This window comes from Vanessa atalanta, chromosome 16 (genome assembly GCF_905147765.1).
Source record: "Vanessa atalanta chromosome 16, ilVanAtal1.2, whole genome shotgun sequence".
In the NCBI taxonomy this organism is placed as follows: domain Eukaryota; kingdom Metazoa; phylum Arthropoda; class Insecta; order Lepidoptera; family Nymphalidae; genus Vanessa; species Vanessa atalanta.
Genome location: NC_061886.1, coordinates 4,077,033 through 4,096,719, shown reverse-complemented (window position 1 = coordinate 4,096,719; position 19,687 = coordinate 4,077,033). Strand labels below are relative to the sequence as shown.

At 32.1% G+C, this 19,687-nt stretch overlaps 1 protein-coding gene across 1 annotated transcript in view; it reads right to left on the bottom strand.

Moving 5' to 3' along the window:
• LOC125070110 (carboxylesterase 1E) overlaps positions 1-19,368 on the bottom strand; it is a 31,693-nt gene extending 12,325 nt beyond the window's left edge. Inside the window, exon 1 of the mRNA XM_047679811.1 lies at positions 18,954-19,368. Coding sequence (XP_047535767.1) covers positions 18,954-19,368 — 415 coding nt within the window. The remainder of the gene's footprint in view (positions 1-18,953) is intronic.
• Between the last annotated feature and the right edge of the window lie 319 nt (positions 19,369-19,687).

Genomic DNA, 19,687 nt, shown 5'->3' with positions numbered 1-19,687 from the left:
CGCAGCTCATATAAATTAACCAAAAAGTTATTATTATATCTAATAATTAACGTATAATGAATATAGTAATTATGACATATGACCACTTAACTATTATTAAGATGCTTTTCATCAGTGACATTATATCGTAAGTATACTGTTAATTTTGGACGAGAACTATTATACTATAGATACTATCGTAGTAAGTACTATACTTGATAAAGTTAAAATTGGCACAAATTAGATCAAAAGGTACATCGGAGCAACTGAGTGGAACAAGCTCTAAATTCTTCTAGAAAAGGTGATCGTAGCTTAGATGGATAGTGACACTGGAAAAATATAACCGACTTATTTACACTGCCAAGTGCCTTTGACCAAAGAAGTGGAGGGAGGGAATGTAAAGAAAGATCCCTCTAAAGGAAGTCTCTTGTGCCTGTAATTGTATCGGCTAATTGGGTATCTTATTCATCGCACTGAAACAATATAAATCATTAAAGGTTCTATTGACTTTCATCATTTGTTTGTAGTACAAAAATATATAGAATAATAGCTTACGCTTTTCCAGAATTATGTGAATATGATACTAGCTGAAAATATTAATTTGTTCTTGGAAAATTTCTTTCTAAAAACACTCATTATATTATATTTGTATTTATGGCATAGTTTGGCGGACGAGCGTATGGCCCACCTGATGGTAAGTGCTCACCACCGCCCTTACACAATGGCGCTGTAAGAAATATTAACCATTCCTTACATCGCGCATGCGCCACCAACCTTGGGAACCAAAATGTTCCTTGTACCTGTAGCTACACTGGCTCACTCACCCTTCAAACCGGAACGCAACAATACTGAGCACTGTTGTTTGGCGTTAGAATATCTGATGTACCACCAAGTAAAATTATAATAAATCAATATTTAATAAAGAAAATATTTAATTTTGTTTAAAAAACGTCTGAATTCATTGTAAGCCCGTGATTACCAAGAATCCCTCCCTTGGGTAGGTACTGTAATAATAAAATTATAATGAAGTAAGGTTTGTATATCCAAGCATAGTTTTTAATCGAATCAAATTTTTATCATTTTCATATTACTGAACAAAATATATTATTATAAGCAATATTATATTTTATTGCACAATTATGTGTTAGATCACGTATTAGTCACCATTTTCATATGCCTATAATTCCAAAGACTCACGTGTTATTTATAAAGGCGCAATACTTATCAAATATAATGGGGAGGGTAGTTTATCTAAAATAAAGTATTGTGTTACCCATTTGTAAATACAAAAATCAAAATCAAAATATACATTACTCAAGTAGGCTTTTACAAGAAGTATTGAATCGTCATTTTATAAAACTTTACTAAGTGAAGCTACCACCGGTTCGGAAATGTAGATTCTACCGAGAAGAACCGGCAAGAAACTCAGTTGTTAAGCTCAGTATATTGTAAAACCGCAATGTTGTTTCTTATCATAGACATATATTTTGAAAGCCACTTATGTATAAATTTATTTCAGGTTCTTTATTTTTCACGCAGGTGACAGGTACACTAAATTACCATCAGAATATAAATGGATACGTTTCAACATCCCATTTCGCGAGACGGTGATGTGATCACATCGAAACGAAAGATAAGTTTCTCATAATAAAATAGCGGAAAAAGATATATCGACCTAAAGAAATATATTACGTTGTTAATATTTTGGTACATATATGTAAATAGATAGTTTACTTACAGAATATAATCTATGTTAAAATATATAGGTCTATTTTCACTGAAATACGACCACATATGTACACACTAGCCTGATGGAACAATATAGTGGAATAATCTTCAAAACCTTCCCCAAAGAGAAAGTAATCTTTTGCCCATTTACAGGCGATACGTTAAGTTAGGTTACTAAATATTTATCAGTGAACGTAAGACACGTGGCGAGTAATCGATTAACATTTTGTACCTATATAAATATAAATCTCTGAATATGTCGATATATTACCGATAAACTACCTTATATATGTGGGAGATAATATTTTTAATCAAGTTCCGTTTTTATAACACGGTTGTGTAATTGACTAAATTGACAAGTCTTTATAAGAAGCTGGAGAGATGTCAACAGATCAGAAGTTGTTCAGTGTTGAACACGGAACTATCGGTACTCTGAACTGTTTATTTGGTGCTTAGCCAAGTGAGCGTATTTTTTTGTTTATACTGTTAAATACGTAATTTATCGTAATTATGTTATATGTCGAATTAATTCTAATCAGTGTTTAGAGATTAGTATTACCTGTTATTATTTTAAATATACTTTTTTTTACATATAAATTGATTTTACTATGTATTTTGCCTTCCGTTCTCTCGTATATATATGAAAATGTATATACATATTAACACATCACATAGCTGCTTCAAAATGTTTAATCGATAAAGCAATTAATCGACTCAAGATGGGGTTTTCAGAGTGTAATTGCTTAAGAGGAACCGGAACAGCTTTTAATTAAAGGCGTCAAATGGGATCATGCCATATAAATTAAATGAAATCATTTATATAATGTGATAAATGTATCAAATTTCGTAAATTCATAAATGGAAATCAAAATGTCAAATTTATTAATTAAATTTACCTCAAAATGCCGTAAAAGATCTTAGAGCACTTTTATATCGACATTCCATAAGATAAATTAAACCTTAAGGTACGACTTGGAATGAAGATTTTATCTAGAAGTCTAAATTTTTATTTGTATGTGTTCTATGAAATTGAAGAAACTAACTGTACGCTTTTCATCTCTCTTCATAATTTCAATTGTAATGTTGCTTGGAAATGAAATCATGCAGCACATCAAGTGCTGAACTCAATTCATAATAAAAGAAAGACTCCAAAGGTCGTTGTAAAAAATATGTTCTATTTCTGGTTTTGAGTAAATATTATTAATCATTTTTTAAAAGATTATTAACATTAAGGTCTTAACTATTTACAAATAAGAATTAAAAATAGTTACTGTACTAAATTGACGACTGCGTGAAATAGTGGAGAATTGCTAACAGCGTTTTCCAGAAATGTTATAACTTTTAAAACATTAGTTTGGCTTAAACAAATTTAAATTTATTCAATTCAAAATTTTGCAAAAATTGGACCTTTTACTGCCGAATGATAAACGCTAACGAAACAAATATAACTTCGCCAGCATTACGAAATATTTGGCGAAACTACAAACATCAACGTCCGGCGAATTATTATTTCGTTGTAAAGTTATTTGAACCGACAAACTCACGTCATATTTAAATCTAAAACATTATTTCAAACATTTATAGTTTGAAACTTAAAACCATTATATTACACAGTGAATGTAAATTATATATGTCATACAGTTTAAACTTTTTCCACCCAAAACTTCATATATTAAATATTAGTCTTTGTTAGGGTATTCAACGGTATAACGGATCCGTAAATGAAGTCCTGCCACGTGTGAAAAGTGTATCCATCATCATGCTTCAAGTCCATACCTTTGTCCTGTACTTGGATATACAGACTATTACGTTAATATTTCAGGGTTGATAAGATGATGAATATAATATAGTAAAATATCATCAAAAACTTTTAAATTAAATTTAATTTACAAAAATAATATTACGTAATGTATTTTAATTATTATAAATAAGCTTAAAATAAATTTATTATGTGAGCAACGTGCACTACCAACATTATAATTGTCCCACATACATTACAATATATTATCATTTAAAGTTATTACCGTGTAAGTTACTTTAATACTCCTTTATATTAAAGGTAAAAATGAAAACTAAACATAAAAATAGAATAAAATAACCAGTAAAATAAAAAATCTTAATTAATATATACGTTAATAGTGGATAGGGCTTTGTACAAATCCGTCTAGGTAGATACCACCCACTCATCATATATTTTAACACCAAGCAGCAATACGTGAGTAAGCCAGTGTAATGATTGCGTAAGGATTCTTTAAAATTTCTTCACAAGCATATATCTATGGTCAGTGCTGACCATTTGTTATCATAAAAGAATTGAAATATTATCCAAAGATAACAATCTTATTACAAGCACTTTTGATCATTTTACAAGGTTTTGATTTTACTGTTAAAAACTGGCAAGTATTATTCGTATATTTTCGAACATATAACTAAAAAAATAATATATTAATTATATACAATTAAATAGTTACAAATAATGCGAAACCAGATATTGTATTTGATTTCATAATATACAGAATTAAAGGTTGTTGATAGAATCTTGGCAAGTGAGCCAGTATAATATAACTGGAACTATTCAATAGTTTTCAAAGCCGGAGGATAATAGAGCTTGCATCGAGTGTTCTGCAGAGAAGGAATGCGAATGAATAATAACCGCACGTATCTAGCTGGAACTCGAATTAGAAACTTCCCAAGTTATTGGGGATGATACGAATTGCAACGGAGAACTTAATAAAGAATAATGGTTGTACTGCAATTATTACATATTGGTATTATGGCAAATCTTCGAGAATACGCAAGATACCAAACTATCTTTTTTGTTTCAGATATATGTAGATTAAGTGTAGCGTAATGATGTGTCCAAATTATGCTACATTATATTTTATCTTAAAATTTAGACAATATTTGAAGCATCTCTTAATGGTCAGTGCGTCACCAATATTAGAAACTGAATCTTAGATCACTTGTTTATGTGACCGGTTAACTCACCATTCAAATCGGAACACAACTATACTAAGAATTGCTGTTTGAGCGTAGAATATGTGATACATACTTAGTGGGTGATACCCATACCCAGACAGACTTACTCAAAGCCCAACCATCAATTAAACTTCTACTCGGATAAATCATTCTTTTTATAATATTACAATGATATCTATATTAATTAAATCAATAATTCCGAAATAATTTGTTAACAATCAACAAAAATAAAACATCTTCTTCGATATTAAAAAAAAAAATTTAAATCTATCATATCCCATATCATAACAATATCATAATTTTATTTTTTGCTAACAACGTCAATTGTTGTTATAAATGGATATCAATAAATAATTAAAGTTTTCACTTTAGTGGTAGGGCTTTGTACAAGCCCGTCTGGGTACAAACAATTGTACTCAGTATTGTTGTGTTTCGGTTTGAAAGTTGAATGTGCCAGTATAACTACTGGCACAACGGACAGAACATTTTGGGTCCCAAGGTTGATGGCGAATTCGCGATGTAAGGAATGGTTAACATTTCTTACAGCGCCATTGTCTTTTAGGTACCATTTACCATCAGGTGGCCTATATGCTGGAGTGCCAAACAATGACATAAAAAAAAATCTCATAAATATTACACTATATAATTGGGTTAATTTGACGCTCGATTTAATCTTAATATGACAAGGATATATCTATCTGTTAATTCAGAAATCAAGCCAACGTAGATTAATTTATGCGTTATGCGGTTATCCTTTCATGTGGGCGTATGGTATGGACCATACATTTTCCACTTAAATTACAATTTAATCATATACCCTAATACACTGTTATATATATAAATTTTGGCATGTTATGTAATGATATGCACTAAATTGACATATTATTAATTATATATTTTTTTTACTTATAACTGTCAGCAGACGTTCTCTTACTTGACCTTGTATTATAAACCGAAAACCTTCCCCGAAATCGCTGCAGTTTCTGGTATAATACAACCAATTAAGATACAATAGATATATTAAGAAAACACGAAAATTAATAAAATCTAGAAATAATTGTCTTAATTATGAAAAAATTAGTAAGGAAAGAAATACACTCAGATTAAAAATGGTTGAGTATAATAAGAATGTGAAAGATATGAGACAAGGTTATGAGGCTGATGTGAATGCTCTTCAGGCTGAGATATCATATTTAAAAAACTCATTAGAGATCATATCAAAAAAATATGAAATGTCCCAAAAGGAAATCTCTGGTCATATCGCTGCCATGAACAATCTACTAGACCTAAGTAAATATAATTCGGAGCGCTTTGACTCTCTCATAAAACACTATGCGTGTGATTGTCAGGGCGCTTCTGACTCTGGGGATCGTTCGGGGCTGTGTACTGGTATGCCTCCATCTCAGTCAACAGCTCATGTCAGCGCCATACCAAGCAAAACACATCATGTTCCTACCAAAAAATGTACTAAAATTTATAGTGATGGAATGGGAAGAGATATGGGTGTTTTGCTCAATGACATGTGTAAGGGACAATTAGTAAGAAATTATAGTATGCCAGGTGCAAGTTATTCACATGTAATGAATAGTATTTTGAACTGTACTCATTGTCCTTCTACTACACTAATCATATTAGTTGGGAGAAGGGGAAATGTGAACAAAAAAATTCTTGATAATTATTACTCTAAATTATTAAATTTAAATGTAGAAAGAATATTAATGTTCACATTTCCTTATATTAAAGAAATGCCACAGGAAAATGCAATTAGGTTTAAATTAAATAATTTGTTACATATAATGACCAATTGTAATTATGTATCAAAAAATGACATCAATAATAAAATAGAATTAATTGATATCAATAATATAATTAATAATAATTTATGTTTATTGACATGTGATAGGTGTCACCTATCCAATTTTTATAAGAGACAGATAGCAAGCATGCTATCATATTTTATTCTTACAAAATCAACCAATTGTTTGGTTGACCAGACAACTGCTTCTATTGAGCAGTATAACACAAGACCATACATTTTGGAACATGTTCCAAATAATTTAAATTAAATTCTAAGACAATAGAGGTAGTCTCTGGCACCAATAGTATAGTTTCCATAGAAGCCAATAAAAAAAAAAAGAAAATAGCTAATAATAAAATTGTAAACCTGGTGCACCAAAATATTCAAGGAATGTTAGGGAAGGACCTAGAAATTGAATTATTTTTAACCTGTAATGATATTGATATTATGTGTTTAACCGAACATTGGCTTCTGAATTATCAGGTCATGTTTAACTTTAGTGGGCACCAGATGGCTAGTTTGTTCAGTAGGAATAAAGCTATACGCGGTGGCTCTTTAATACTTATGAGTAAAAATTTTAAATTTAAGGAACGTAAAGATATTGTGAGCCTTTCTATTGAGCAAACTATAGAAATAGCCTGTGCAGAGCTTGAGCGTGTCATTGTTGTATGTGTATACAGGCCCCCTAGTGGATTATATGAATTGTTTGAAAATGTACTGGAAAATGTTTTATCGAAATTATCTGAATCTAATAAAGAAATTATTGTATGTGGAGATTTTAATATAAATTTACTGCATAATACAACCACAAGTATTAGATTCAGATCATTGTTAAGTTCATATAATCTGGTAAATCTGTTCTTAGAACCAACTAGAATAACAGATTCCACAGCAACTTGCATAGATAACATATTTGCAACCCATATTCCACAAAATAAAATTATAATTAATAAACTAAATTCAGATCATTGTGGACAACAAGCTTTATTTAACTTCCATGTATAAAAATAAGCAATTCCGAAAAAATAATGTTTGTTCCTTTGACCACTAGTCGTATTGAGAAGTTTAGAAGTAATATTTTGGCTAATCTACCACACTTATCTTTTAGTGATAACCCCAATGCTTTGTATAATAATCTATTTAAATTAATTAGAAACAAGTTTGATGCAATATTCACTTCTAAAACAGTTAATACAAAAAACTTTTTAAAATTCAATGATTGGGCTACTATTGGAATTCATAAAAGTAGGCAACGAATGTACGAGCTTTACAATGAAAGGACGTACAATCACAGTGCCACTTTTGCCAACTATGTAAGTAACTATTCAAAATTATTTAGAAAAGTGTGCTTTTTGGCAAAGTCTTTAACTATAAAAAATAGAATTAAGAATGCACATGACAAAATAAAAATGACTTGGAAAATTATTAATTGTGAAACTGGTAGAGGTGGCAGTCGCAGCTCCGAATTGAACTTAAATTATAATAATAAAGTCATAAATAGTGAACGGGAAGTTGCTTCAGTTTTTGAACAATTTTTTGCTGACATACCAGTTTCTACAACTAAGTTACTTATTTCTTCTCCAGCAGTTGCCGAATCATTAATGAAAGAAATGCAATACGTGAATGCAAATCAAAATTTAATTTTACCCCTGTAAACACCAATGACATAATTTGTACATTTAGGTCATTAGACATTAAGAAAACTGCTGATCTATGGGGTATTTCTGTAAAGGTGATTAATTCAATTATTGATCTAATTGCACCTTATCTTGCGATAATATTCAATGATTGTGTTCAACGTGGTGTATTTCCTGACCTGATGAAACATAGTAAAGTCATTCCAATATTTAAATCTGGTAGCTCTTCAGATCCTAACAATTATAGGCCAATCTCGATACTACCAACCCTCAGCAAAATATTTGAAAAAATTATTTTAAATCAATTATTAGCATATTTCAATAGATACAATCTGCTTCATAGAAAACAATTTGGATTTACGAGGGGTCGCTCGACTACCGACGCAGGTATCGAACTAATAAGAAATATCTATGAAGCCTGGGAGAGGTCGCAGGATGCCTTAGGGATTTTCTGCGACTTATCCAAAGCCTTTGATTGTGTTCAACATGAAACTCTGGTCAGGAAACTATATCACTATGGAATTAGAGAATGTGAACTCGACCTTCTGACTTCTTATCTTAACAAAAGAATTCAGAGGGTTGACGTTAAAGGGACAAGGTCTCCTGGGGTCTTAGTTGGTATGGGGGTCCCACAAGGATCAATTCTTGGACCTTTTCTATTCCTCATATATATTAATGACTTGCCCTTTCTTGTTGGGAACAAACATGATATAGTATTGTTTGCTGATGATACCTCTTTGGTTTTTAAAATTAATAGGAAACAGGTACAGTATGACGATGTAAACAATGCTATGTCTGATATAGTACACTGGTTTAGCGTAAATAATCTTAGGCTGAATAATAAAAAAACTAAAATTGTAAAATTTAGCACACCAAACGTGCAAAATGTAAAACCCGATGTACTTATCAATGGGGAATCGATGGATCCAGTTGAAACAACTGAATTTCTTGGCCTTACTCTTGATGCCAAATTACAGTGGCTCCCCCATATAAACGGATTGGCGGGTAGACTGAGTTCTGCGGCATTTGCGGTCAAAAAAATTAGATTATTTACCGATGTTGATACGGCTCGCCTAGTTTATTTCAGTTACTTTCACAGTATAATGTCGTACGGTATTATGCTTTGGGGTAACGCAGCCGCTATCCATACTATATTTGTGCTGCAGAAGAGGGCTATTCGCGCAATCTATAACCTGGGAGCCAAGGAATCTTTGAGGTATAAATTTAAAGAAACTAAGATATTGACTGTTGCTTCTCAATATATATTCTGTAATGTTTTGTATGTACGGAAAAATATTAATGTTTTTATGAGAAAATGTGATTCTCATAACGTTGGTACAAGGAACAAACACAATCTTGTTACTCCTGTTACTCGACTGCATAGAGTCAGTAACTCTTTTGTGGGGCAATGTATACGCTTCTACAACAGGATCCCAGAAAGCGTTCAAAATGCTTCTGTTGCGAAATTTAAAAAAATTGTTAAGGAACGCTTGTGTGCGAAAGGTTACTATACAATTAGTGAGTTTATGTTTGATAGCACACCTTGGGAATGAAACGATCGCCTCCTGGCTGTTTCTACTCATATATAATTATGTATATAATTAATTTGACGTAAAAAAAAAAAAAAGTCCCGCTGAGTTTCTTTCGCCGGTTCTTCTCAGGTCAGGGTGTTTTCTTTTCCGAACCGGTGGTAGTGTTTAACTTGACAATCAATAAGAAAGTGTAATACTTCTATATTGAATAAAGGAATTTGAGTTTGAGTTTGAGTTGAGTTTAATTCCGTAACAGCCCTAACTTTTACAGGCCTGGGGTTTGAACCAAAACCTAGTGATCTGTATCCTTATATCAAGTCATTAGACCAATTAAGGCCATTTTTTTCTGAAAAAACGCCTTATGCGTTACCCTCACGTAGAAGTGGGGGATATGTGGGACTCATCGGAGCGCTGGACGCCGAGTGCGCCCCGGTACACCGGAGTACCCACTATTTACGGCGGGGCCACGGGGTTCCTTTCGCATGCTACCGTGACGCCCTGACGGTCGGCCCGCCTATGTGGGCCTCTAACACCTAGGGATCCCCCCTAGGTGTTAGTTTCAGTATCCCGGGGTACTGAGACCCCCACTAGTCCCTGCGACGCCTATTGAGGCGGGGGGAGAAGGTGCGCGTAGCGCTTCTTCCATCTCCCCGGTCGTCATCGGCGGAGCGGGTCTGCTGCGGCATCCTCTTCCCGCTCCCTTCTGGCTTCTTTCTGCGACACCAATTAAGACCAGCTGGCTTACCAATCCGAAATAAACGAGTACGACCAAAGAAAAGAATAAAGTAAGTTCGTACATAATTCATTTAATGATAATTAACTAACGATTTATTTAAATAATGATGTTGCCATATTTGCGCAAGATTTAAAACCAATTCTTACTGAACAAAATTTTATTGATCAACATTAAAACGAAAAGCTATTACCTGAATCCATTTATCTTATATTTGATTTGTACTCATATTTATTTACAACTCAGCACTTAGGATTTCTCGTTTACGGATATCTGTTTTTGTAAATGATGATGTTCGCCCGAGAGATCTTGGTGCTAATTCTCATGAGACACAAGTGCATTATTTTATTTATTTACTAGTTTCCGCCCACGGTCTCGCTCACGTGAAAGGTTAAAGTTTCAACGCTAGATTGTACACCACTAATATATAATAAGTGGTTCAATATTTAATGCTATTCCACTAACATATGCTTTGACTTAGTCTACCGCTAAGGCTTTGATCTCGGACTTGCATCCACTCATCAAATATTCTACCACCAAACATCAACACTTAGAATGATTGTATTGTGGTTTGGACAAGGGAAATTAAATCTGTTCTCAAGCGTGCTGACGCATTGGCGATGATTAATATTCCTTACAGCGCCATTGTCTATGGTTCTAACCGCTCAACCATCAGATGGCTCATTTGCTTGTCCTCCTACATATATAATAAAAAAAGGAACAGCTGAAAACAACATGCATTTTGTGAAATTAATAAATAAATATATTTTAACAAATAGGTATTATGTTAAAGTAATTAGTATAAAACAAGCACAATTGACTTTTTTCTATACTTTATTAAAATTTATCTCTTAACAAATATTAAAACTATATTATTACGTTTAACACGATATTTATATTTAAATTCTTGCAGTCATATTTTGTAAAACTGGTTTCTCTCTTTCAGCCATCATCAGTTTTACATTTGAAAAAAGAAGGCAGCATAATAATAATCTCCGAAACACAATTTGTATCTAAAGTGTTATTAATTAAAGCAATGGATGCTTGCAACATTTTTGCAAAGAAAACGCGATAAATTTGTTTTATTTCACAATAAAAATATATATTATACAGTGTTCCTGCATTATCATAAGAAATTAGGTGCAAATGGCTGAGGCGTGTTTCACGAGGAATTTGAATAAACTACGCATAATAAGGTTTCCCTTCTACGCAAGATTTCCTTGCATTTTTCTAAGAGGCATTAAAAATAAACGGTTCTATTTGAGTATTAACGGTAATATTATTCTTAGTCGTATATGTGTTAAAAATAAGGAAGTCGTAACTGCCTCGTGGGTAAAACCAGGCGAATCTTAAACGAGAATCTTGGGTTATATCCCAAATTTTTCTTATATTTTTGTCCCTTGATCAGATAGGATATTCGTAAGATTAATCATAATTTTATATCCAGATGCGAATATTAATTTTGCCTGATAAAATATTATTACATAAAACTGCGATTGTTTATACCTTGACGAATAATTCTGTCAGTTTGTTCTTAAACTAAAAACTCATCGCAGAACACGATCGTGAAATGTCAAGTCATATTCATAGTCATTGACAAAAAAAAATTACGACAGTTGTAATTGCTATATTTGGCCTCACCAAAAAAAACATGTCCAATTCATTTTAATAATTATAAAAATAAAAAAAAAAATCTTTCACGACTGGCTTGATTACTGGCTGGATATAAGGCAACTGATCTCGTCGTCCTCGGTTACATTAAAAATTTATATGCTGCTGGAAGTGAATACGTTCACATGCTTCGGAAAGTACGTAAACTCTTTCAGGTAAGTCAGGGTCATAAGGGTGTGGGAATAGAGTGCACCTGTGTTTGCGGACACACTTCTGCTCTACAACAGTTCGTAGTTACCTGGTCTCCCTTGAGGTAGGTCGCCGTGCAAGAAATCGGTCAAGAGAAAATCAATTCTTAAACTTAGGATAAACATTTAAGTTTCTAATATTCCCGTGACGATATATTACGTGACAATGCTTTTGAATTATAGACTTGACATTAATAAACTTATTTTTAAAAACAAATTAGATTGATTCCGTTTTAGTTCATCTTTGTCTCTCTTCTAAAGCAGAGAAAATATTAACATTTTGGTTATGTTTTAAAATAAAATAAAATTGCCGTATTTTATTTCCTCGTAATTAAATCGTAAAGAGTTTTAGTTGAATGAAAAATATTCAATATCAAGATCGGTCCAGTAATTAGTTAGACATTAATTTACTCAACTTTCGTAACTTTTGTAATAAGAACGAAAGACTTCAAAATTTATGTAATTCTTATATAAAGTCTTACCGTAAGGCTATTCGTCCTTAATTAATTTTTCTCTTGTTTGCGGCTAATTTTTAATTTACTACAGCTGATTTATAATCCGCCGAATGAATGAGGTTTTAGAAAAATTGTTAGCAGCGTTCTATGGTATTTCATTTTTTATGTAATGAAATTAACATTTTAAATGTTTGTGAGTTTTTGTATAGAAACGAAATAAAGTGACTTAAGATTTATCTTAATTAGTTTTCAAGCCGTCATCTTCGCTACGCGTTATAAAATATTTTTTAAAAATAATTTAATAAAGAAATATAAATATAAGCACGTCGTCCACCGATTATTTTCAGATCCTAAATCCAGATCCAGTCGCTAGAATTGGCACACCCAGTAAAACCCCGTCTTAAGCTCAACAAGCACCCGGCTCTGGCGATCTCCTCTATCCCCCAAAAATATATTTTAAGAAAAAAAAAAAGATTTAAATATCATCGTCCACCAGCGTGCGACACCCGGGTTTTTAGCCTCCCTTATAGCTGGGATTAAGACGGTTCTGACCCAATAGTCAATTAATGATGGGCGAATAGTTTTACTCGATATCCAAATATTCAGTAAAGTACTTAAATGTATTTATCATATTAAATATACGTGTTTTGCACTTGCAGTGAGTGTTTACACAAGATTATGATGTACTAGCTTTACGATATATGTTCGTTCCGCCTGTGTATGGATATAACACGGTGCATTTTTTCATGTTTCAAACTTCAAGTAACTACACCGATCTTTAAATGTCTTCAAAATTGAAAATTCAAATTCATTTTTTAAAAGCTGCTTACTTTCATAGATAAATCTATATGTCAAGTTTCAACGATGTGACGATAAACAGGGTAATTTTACAAGCGATTTTATAAATACACATTTTGTTATACATCCGACAAATATAATTAATTATAGTTAACTTTTTATGGAAGTAGATTTTGCAGAATTGTTTTGTTTTTCTTCAATTAAACTGAATTATGCCGAATGCCGAAAATAAAACAAACAGTAGATCCATCCCTAATGCTAATATATTTTACTACACGCCCCAAACTTTATCTATATTTTTTTTTGTATTGGTAGGCAATCTGTCAAATGGACCATCATATAAGTGATAACCACTGCCCATAGATATTAGTACATTAAGAAATATTAATCAGTTCTCAGAACCACCAATTCGCAACCAACATTCAAACCGCTGGTCTTATTTAATTTCTAATCAACAAAAAATTCAAACAATTTCCGTTACTACGATAAATATAAGCACAGAGATCGCATGACCGCCGTGACTGTAGAAGAGCGTCATGCTGTCAGCCATCACGGCATTCGAGTCGATCTTATTCCCAAGGAGCCTTAATAGATAATATTAGCCTTTTTTGATCATTTACGAGTTTTTCCTAAAATACGTAATAAAGGGGGGCAGGGGGTATTTTATGTTATATGGGACTCACTGACGCTAGTTGTGCCGAAATTATTTTTAACGAATTTCTTAAATAACAATTACAAGCAGCACTTATATTTAGTCCTGTGTTAATAATGTGGAACAATATATCATGTAAGTGCCATTGTGATCGATGTGAGTCCGAACTGTTTATCGAAAGCGAATAAATTAATGTCAATGAAATACTCGTAAATAAATCAGACTTTGCGTTGAGCAACGATATCCTTACAGTGATAAATTCTGGTAGGATTTATAGCCCTGTGAAAAAAATCTTCCTGTTCCTTACAAAGTGGCTTCGTGAGTTCGTTTTTTTTAATTCTTCCACTTAAAAAAAAGACTAACTAACAAATTATTCTTATGCTATATTATACTCCTTGAAATATATGTACTTATTAAACTTCTTAAAAAAACTATAGAGTTTATCATATTCGTCGTTAATTTGAAACAAATTCTTATCGTTTCTTTAAAGGGATCTCGCATGAGATCTGATTGTTTTAGTACCTAAACCATAACACTTATTTACATTTAATATAATAAAAAATAAGATATTTTGTAAATAATACTAAAAATATATTTATTCGGCTTAACAAAAACATATTTTTTTATTTATTACAAATAAAACTAAACTAAACTAAATTAAATAAAACTATACTGGCGTGATATAAAAAATAAAAACATTACATCCAAAATATTGTCATGTGGCATTGTACCCTAGCCATGTGCACTCACACCTCTCTGAACCGCAATCCTCAGTCTTTGAGCTGAGTAAGTTCCGGTTCGAGGATCACGAGATCCAGTGACAGCTTCTTATAAAGATCTTCTATTCTTTATTAGTCTCTGACGACCACGGATCTAATGTTTCAAAAACTTGACCCGCAATATGCTCATTGGAAAAGTAAGTATTTGCGGCGATAAGTATTTCTGTAGTTTCAGTGGCTGCATCTGCTTTACAGGATGGCTTCCGTGGCAGGAGCGCTGTGGCCAAGGCGCAACGGAATATGTCATTAAGTAATGGATGGATGGCGATAAGCGCGACCAACGCTACTACGACAGCTGAGTCCACGGTTTTCACCCAGATGTAATTTAATTTTAATTAAATAATTCTTTAGTTAAAATGCACCGAAAATTATTACAAATATATAATTAACAATAATTTATTCATAGGTTAATTTTTATTTCATATGTAAAATAAAAGTTGTATTGTTGCATGTTGAACAATAACACAGTATTATAATTTTTTGTATTAATTTTGATTAATAAATACAATTTAATCTCATTAGCGGTCGTTTTTAAACGACTACATATTTTTTCACGTAACACGAATTCATACCACGTTAAGTCAAAATAATATGAACACGAAGTCTAAAAAAAAGCAAAATTATAAAAATACCTGTGTACGAGTATATGAATATTTTTGTAGTTCTAGATAGAGCTTACAATTTTAAACATAAATTAACATATTTTATTGCATTCTCATCATTGCCATAAACGTTAATATTATACTTTAATTTTAATATATCGAAATATTTTCTATATAAGAAACATTATTATTTGAAAAATATACACAATACAATATTTTATGAAAAATATAATTCATAATCGAATGGGGATGATTAAATCTATACATATAATCAAATTGGAGTGTCTGTTTGTAATATTAAAATAACCCATATTTACTAAATGCATATGGTACGCGGTACATATACCAAAATAATTTTTTTTACAATTTTTGTCTGTATGTCTGTTTGTTCCGGCTAATCTCTGGACCGGCTGAACCGATTTCGACGGGACTTTCACTGACAGATAGCAAATGTAATAAGGAGTAATTTAGGCTACTTTTATTTTAGAATTATATTTAAAATAAAAATAAAATCACGCTACAATATCCAAATAACTGAAATTCAAACAACGCGCACGAAGTCGCGGGCTCAGCTAGTATTTATCTAAAATGCTCTATCCTATTTGCTTATTCCTGTACCTAAACGAAAAAAATAGCATCTTAATAACATCTTAATGAGCCTCTCCAATTCCACCATTTAGTAAGTGGAACCTAGGTTGGCAAGTAGTCTTACTTTCGGTAAAAAGCGTAATCTTTACTTAACGATGCTGAAAAATCTTCAAGCATTTTAAAACACTATTATTCAAGGAATATTAAACTGCAACGATAATACAAGCATACGGTATGGTTCAGCTTATGACCACTTCAGTACTTTTTGAAAAGTTCAGCAATTTTAAATCGCATAAGTTGCCTTAGTTCTGGATGCACTTTACTAGTTATAAAAATCGCTAAGTACTTTACGAGAAACTTCAGAAACCTTTTTATTTAAAATAGGTAGACAGATTTAAAAATAGGCCATCTGATGGTTTTGGGTGGAAACATTGGCACAGTAAGAAATAATATATAATCGTTGCATTGTCAACGCATCGGCAACTTTGGAAACTAAGAAGTTATGTTCCTGTAGTTTTTCATATTTTGTAGGTAAATAATTATGGGTTCAGATTTTATAATTTTAATTGATGTTATTGATATTTATTTCTGAACACTTGAACATTATTTCACTCATCATTGGAACTGGTTTCAGTGCTCAGTTGTGAAGTCAATCTTTGTTCACAAAACAAAATTAATTTGTATTGCCTGCTTAACTTTGGAAATTGCCTTTATGCCGTTGGGATTTTAGGATATCCAGTATCATTGGCACAATTGACCAAGCAAAATCGAAGGTCAATTGTTAATGTCAAATGACAACTAGTCTCCAACGGAGATTATATAAATCAACCGATTTTGATATTTGCCATATTTGTAAATATTAGAAATGGTAATATTATTATAACTGGTGTCTCAATTCATTAACAACCTCATCAATTAATCAATAATCTTGTAGATTTTCTTATATTCTACGACACTTAAGTAAAGAAATACAATGTTTCCTTTTGAAGCAACTAAATATATCCAATACATATTTAAATATTCTGATCACCATGTTTAACTAAGTTTTCTTATCATAGAAAACAAATCTGTAAAATGTTGTTCTCGAATAATTATGACCTAAATATAATGAGTTGATTGGCTCATTTTAATTAGGGCTAATTCATTCAAATGTTGTATTTACCATGCAATTTTGTTTGTAGTTTTCCATTGTTACTTGGTGGTAGGGCTTTGTGCAAGCCCGTCTGGGTAGGTACCACCCACTCATCACATATTCTACCGCCAAAAAACAGTACACTGTATTGTTGTGTTTCGGTTAGAAGGGTGAGTGAGCCAGTGTAATCATATGGCACAAGGGACATAACATCTTAGTTCCCAAGGTTGGTGGCGCATAGGTGATGTAAGGAATGGTTAATATTTCTTACAGCGCCTTTGTCTATGGGCGGTGGTGGCCACTTACCATCGGGTGGCCCATATGCTCGTCTGCCAACCAATGCCATAAAAAAAATGTTGTTTTATTCATTTTCGTTTGTTTTGTTAGTTGAATTTGGCAATGCATAGTTATAACTATATATATACTTTATAAAGTAGGTCTGAGTTTAGAGTTTTAAAAAAGCCCTTTTTTGAACTAATCTGTTTCGAATTTATTTTTATATATTTGATATTTCAGTCATAAAATGAAATATTGCAGTAATACAACACAAAATTATTTTAAGGTACTTTTTTATCATAGACTTGACCAATATATGATCGAATTTATGATATATCGATATTAATCTATCAACTAGATCAAACATTTGATGGTCACTAAATGTGTCAAAAATCGAATTGAGGTCACAATTCAGGTACGATAAAAGTCACAAACGAATAAATTAAATAAAAAAGTCTTTTCGATAAGCCTGTGCAAACGACAATAGGGTAATTTTGGATTTATTCGAATTCACTTTATTAAAGTTAATTAGACGTTCAACAAAGGCAAAGTTTCAATTAAAGATAAGAAAGCATGGATTTAGTATTTGTTGATTTTTACTGACATACTCTGTAACTAAAAAGGTGGAAAAGTGTTACTACTGAAAATCTTACCTGTTCTTCTCGAAAGAATTTACTTTCCGAATCGGTGATTTACATTTAATTCTACACTGTAATATGTTGATTCAAAAGTGACTTAATGAGCCGACTTGAAAAAGGAATATTTTGATTTTTCATTGATTCTAAACGTTACCTATTAAATATGGATGATACCTACCTAGAAGGGCTTGCACAAAACCCTACCAAGAAAAGTAATATGAGTTATTAATAAATAATCAACCGATCTAGATGATCTAGATATTTACGATTCACTCTTAATCTGAATTATAATAGTTTATAAGCCTCCGCCAAATAATTTCAACGATCCATACAAATTTGTAATATTCTTATTTAGAGGCAATTCGTTTTGGTTACCATTAATAAAAATTTCGTATAATAATTAAAACACGAAGAACGTTATTTAAAAAATGGGGTGAAAGAATATGATTTATAGTTATAGCAATCACTAAGTAATTAGTGAGGGTCAAGCTAGATACGTAAAACGCCACACGGCGAAATGGTGCTCTTATCTGATGTTAGGGAAATCACCTGTATTTTAAAAAGTAGGCTAACATTGAATTAGGCAGTTTCACCCAAATTTAGTTCGGTGTATTACGTCATGACTTGTAAATGGAAAAGATAAGAAAATCTTTTATTTACTAAGTAAAGTCATTAACATATCATTATAAACTTGTTGCTAATTCTTCTAAAAAATATTCTAGTGCTTTATAAATGCTTGCCTTTTATTTAATTTTATATATTAGTAGATAAAGTTTCAAATATCATACCATCTGGCACGTAGACATTTAGATACAGGCAGTCTTCAGAATACTCCTTCTTTCGAGGTTCCTCCATTTGAGATTCCAATAATTTTGTAAATAGTTCGTCATGTTTATTCAATGGGTGTTGTACGTCCTCTGTCTTTGGGTCGCTTTGCATGCAATCATGTGCATAAATGGTCGCGTTTCTCACACCTTCCCATTGAGGAAGATCTGTATATTCAGGGGGAGTGAATCGCCTGAAATCAATCGGAGGCTGAGCGTAAGGTAGCCCAAGGTACGCCGCTATCCTCTTTGTTCTAAACCTCGTTATGTACATCCCCGCTATCGTCCCTTGATTTGCCAATGTGATTTGTTTCGGCTCCTTTGCTGATAAGACCGTATTCAAAAATACGGATAACATCAATATAAAAATCTTCTCCATATTTTTTGTAAAATTTCAGTCACGTTTTGAAACATTCAAATGACAGTTCCATTAATAAAGGTCATTTCATTGTTCCAAATTTAAAATTTATTTGAAACTCATCAAAATATTGATATTAAATATTGTTCAATTATTGCACTGATATTCGAGGCGGTAGTTCACTTTCGAAGGTGGTGCGTTACTGTTTCTCGTGCAGACTTCGGCTCGTAAACAGTAGGGCCGTTCGTCGTTATAGCGACCAAGGAATTGGTTGTTAGTTTTAAGAATTATTAGAAGTGGCCAAGTTATTTTGTGGACGTCGAAATAATTACATCTTCAA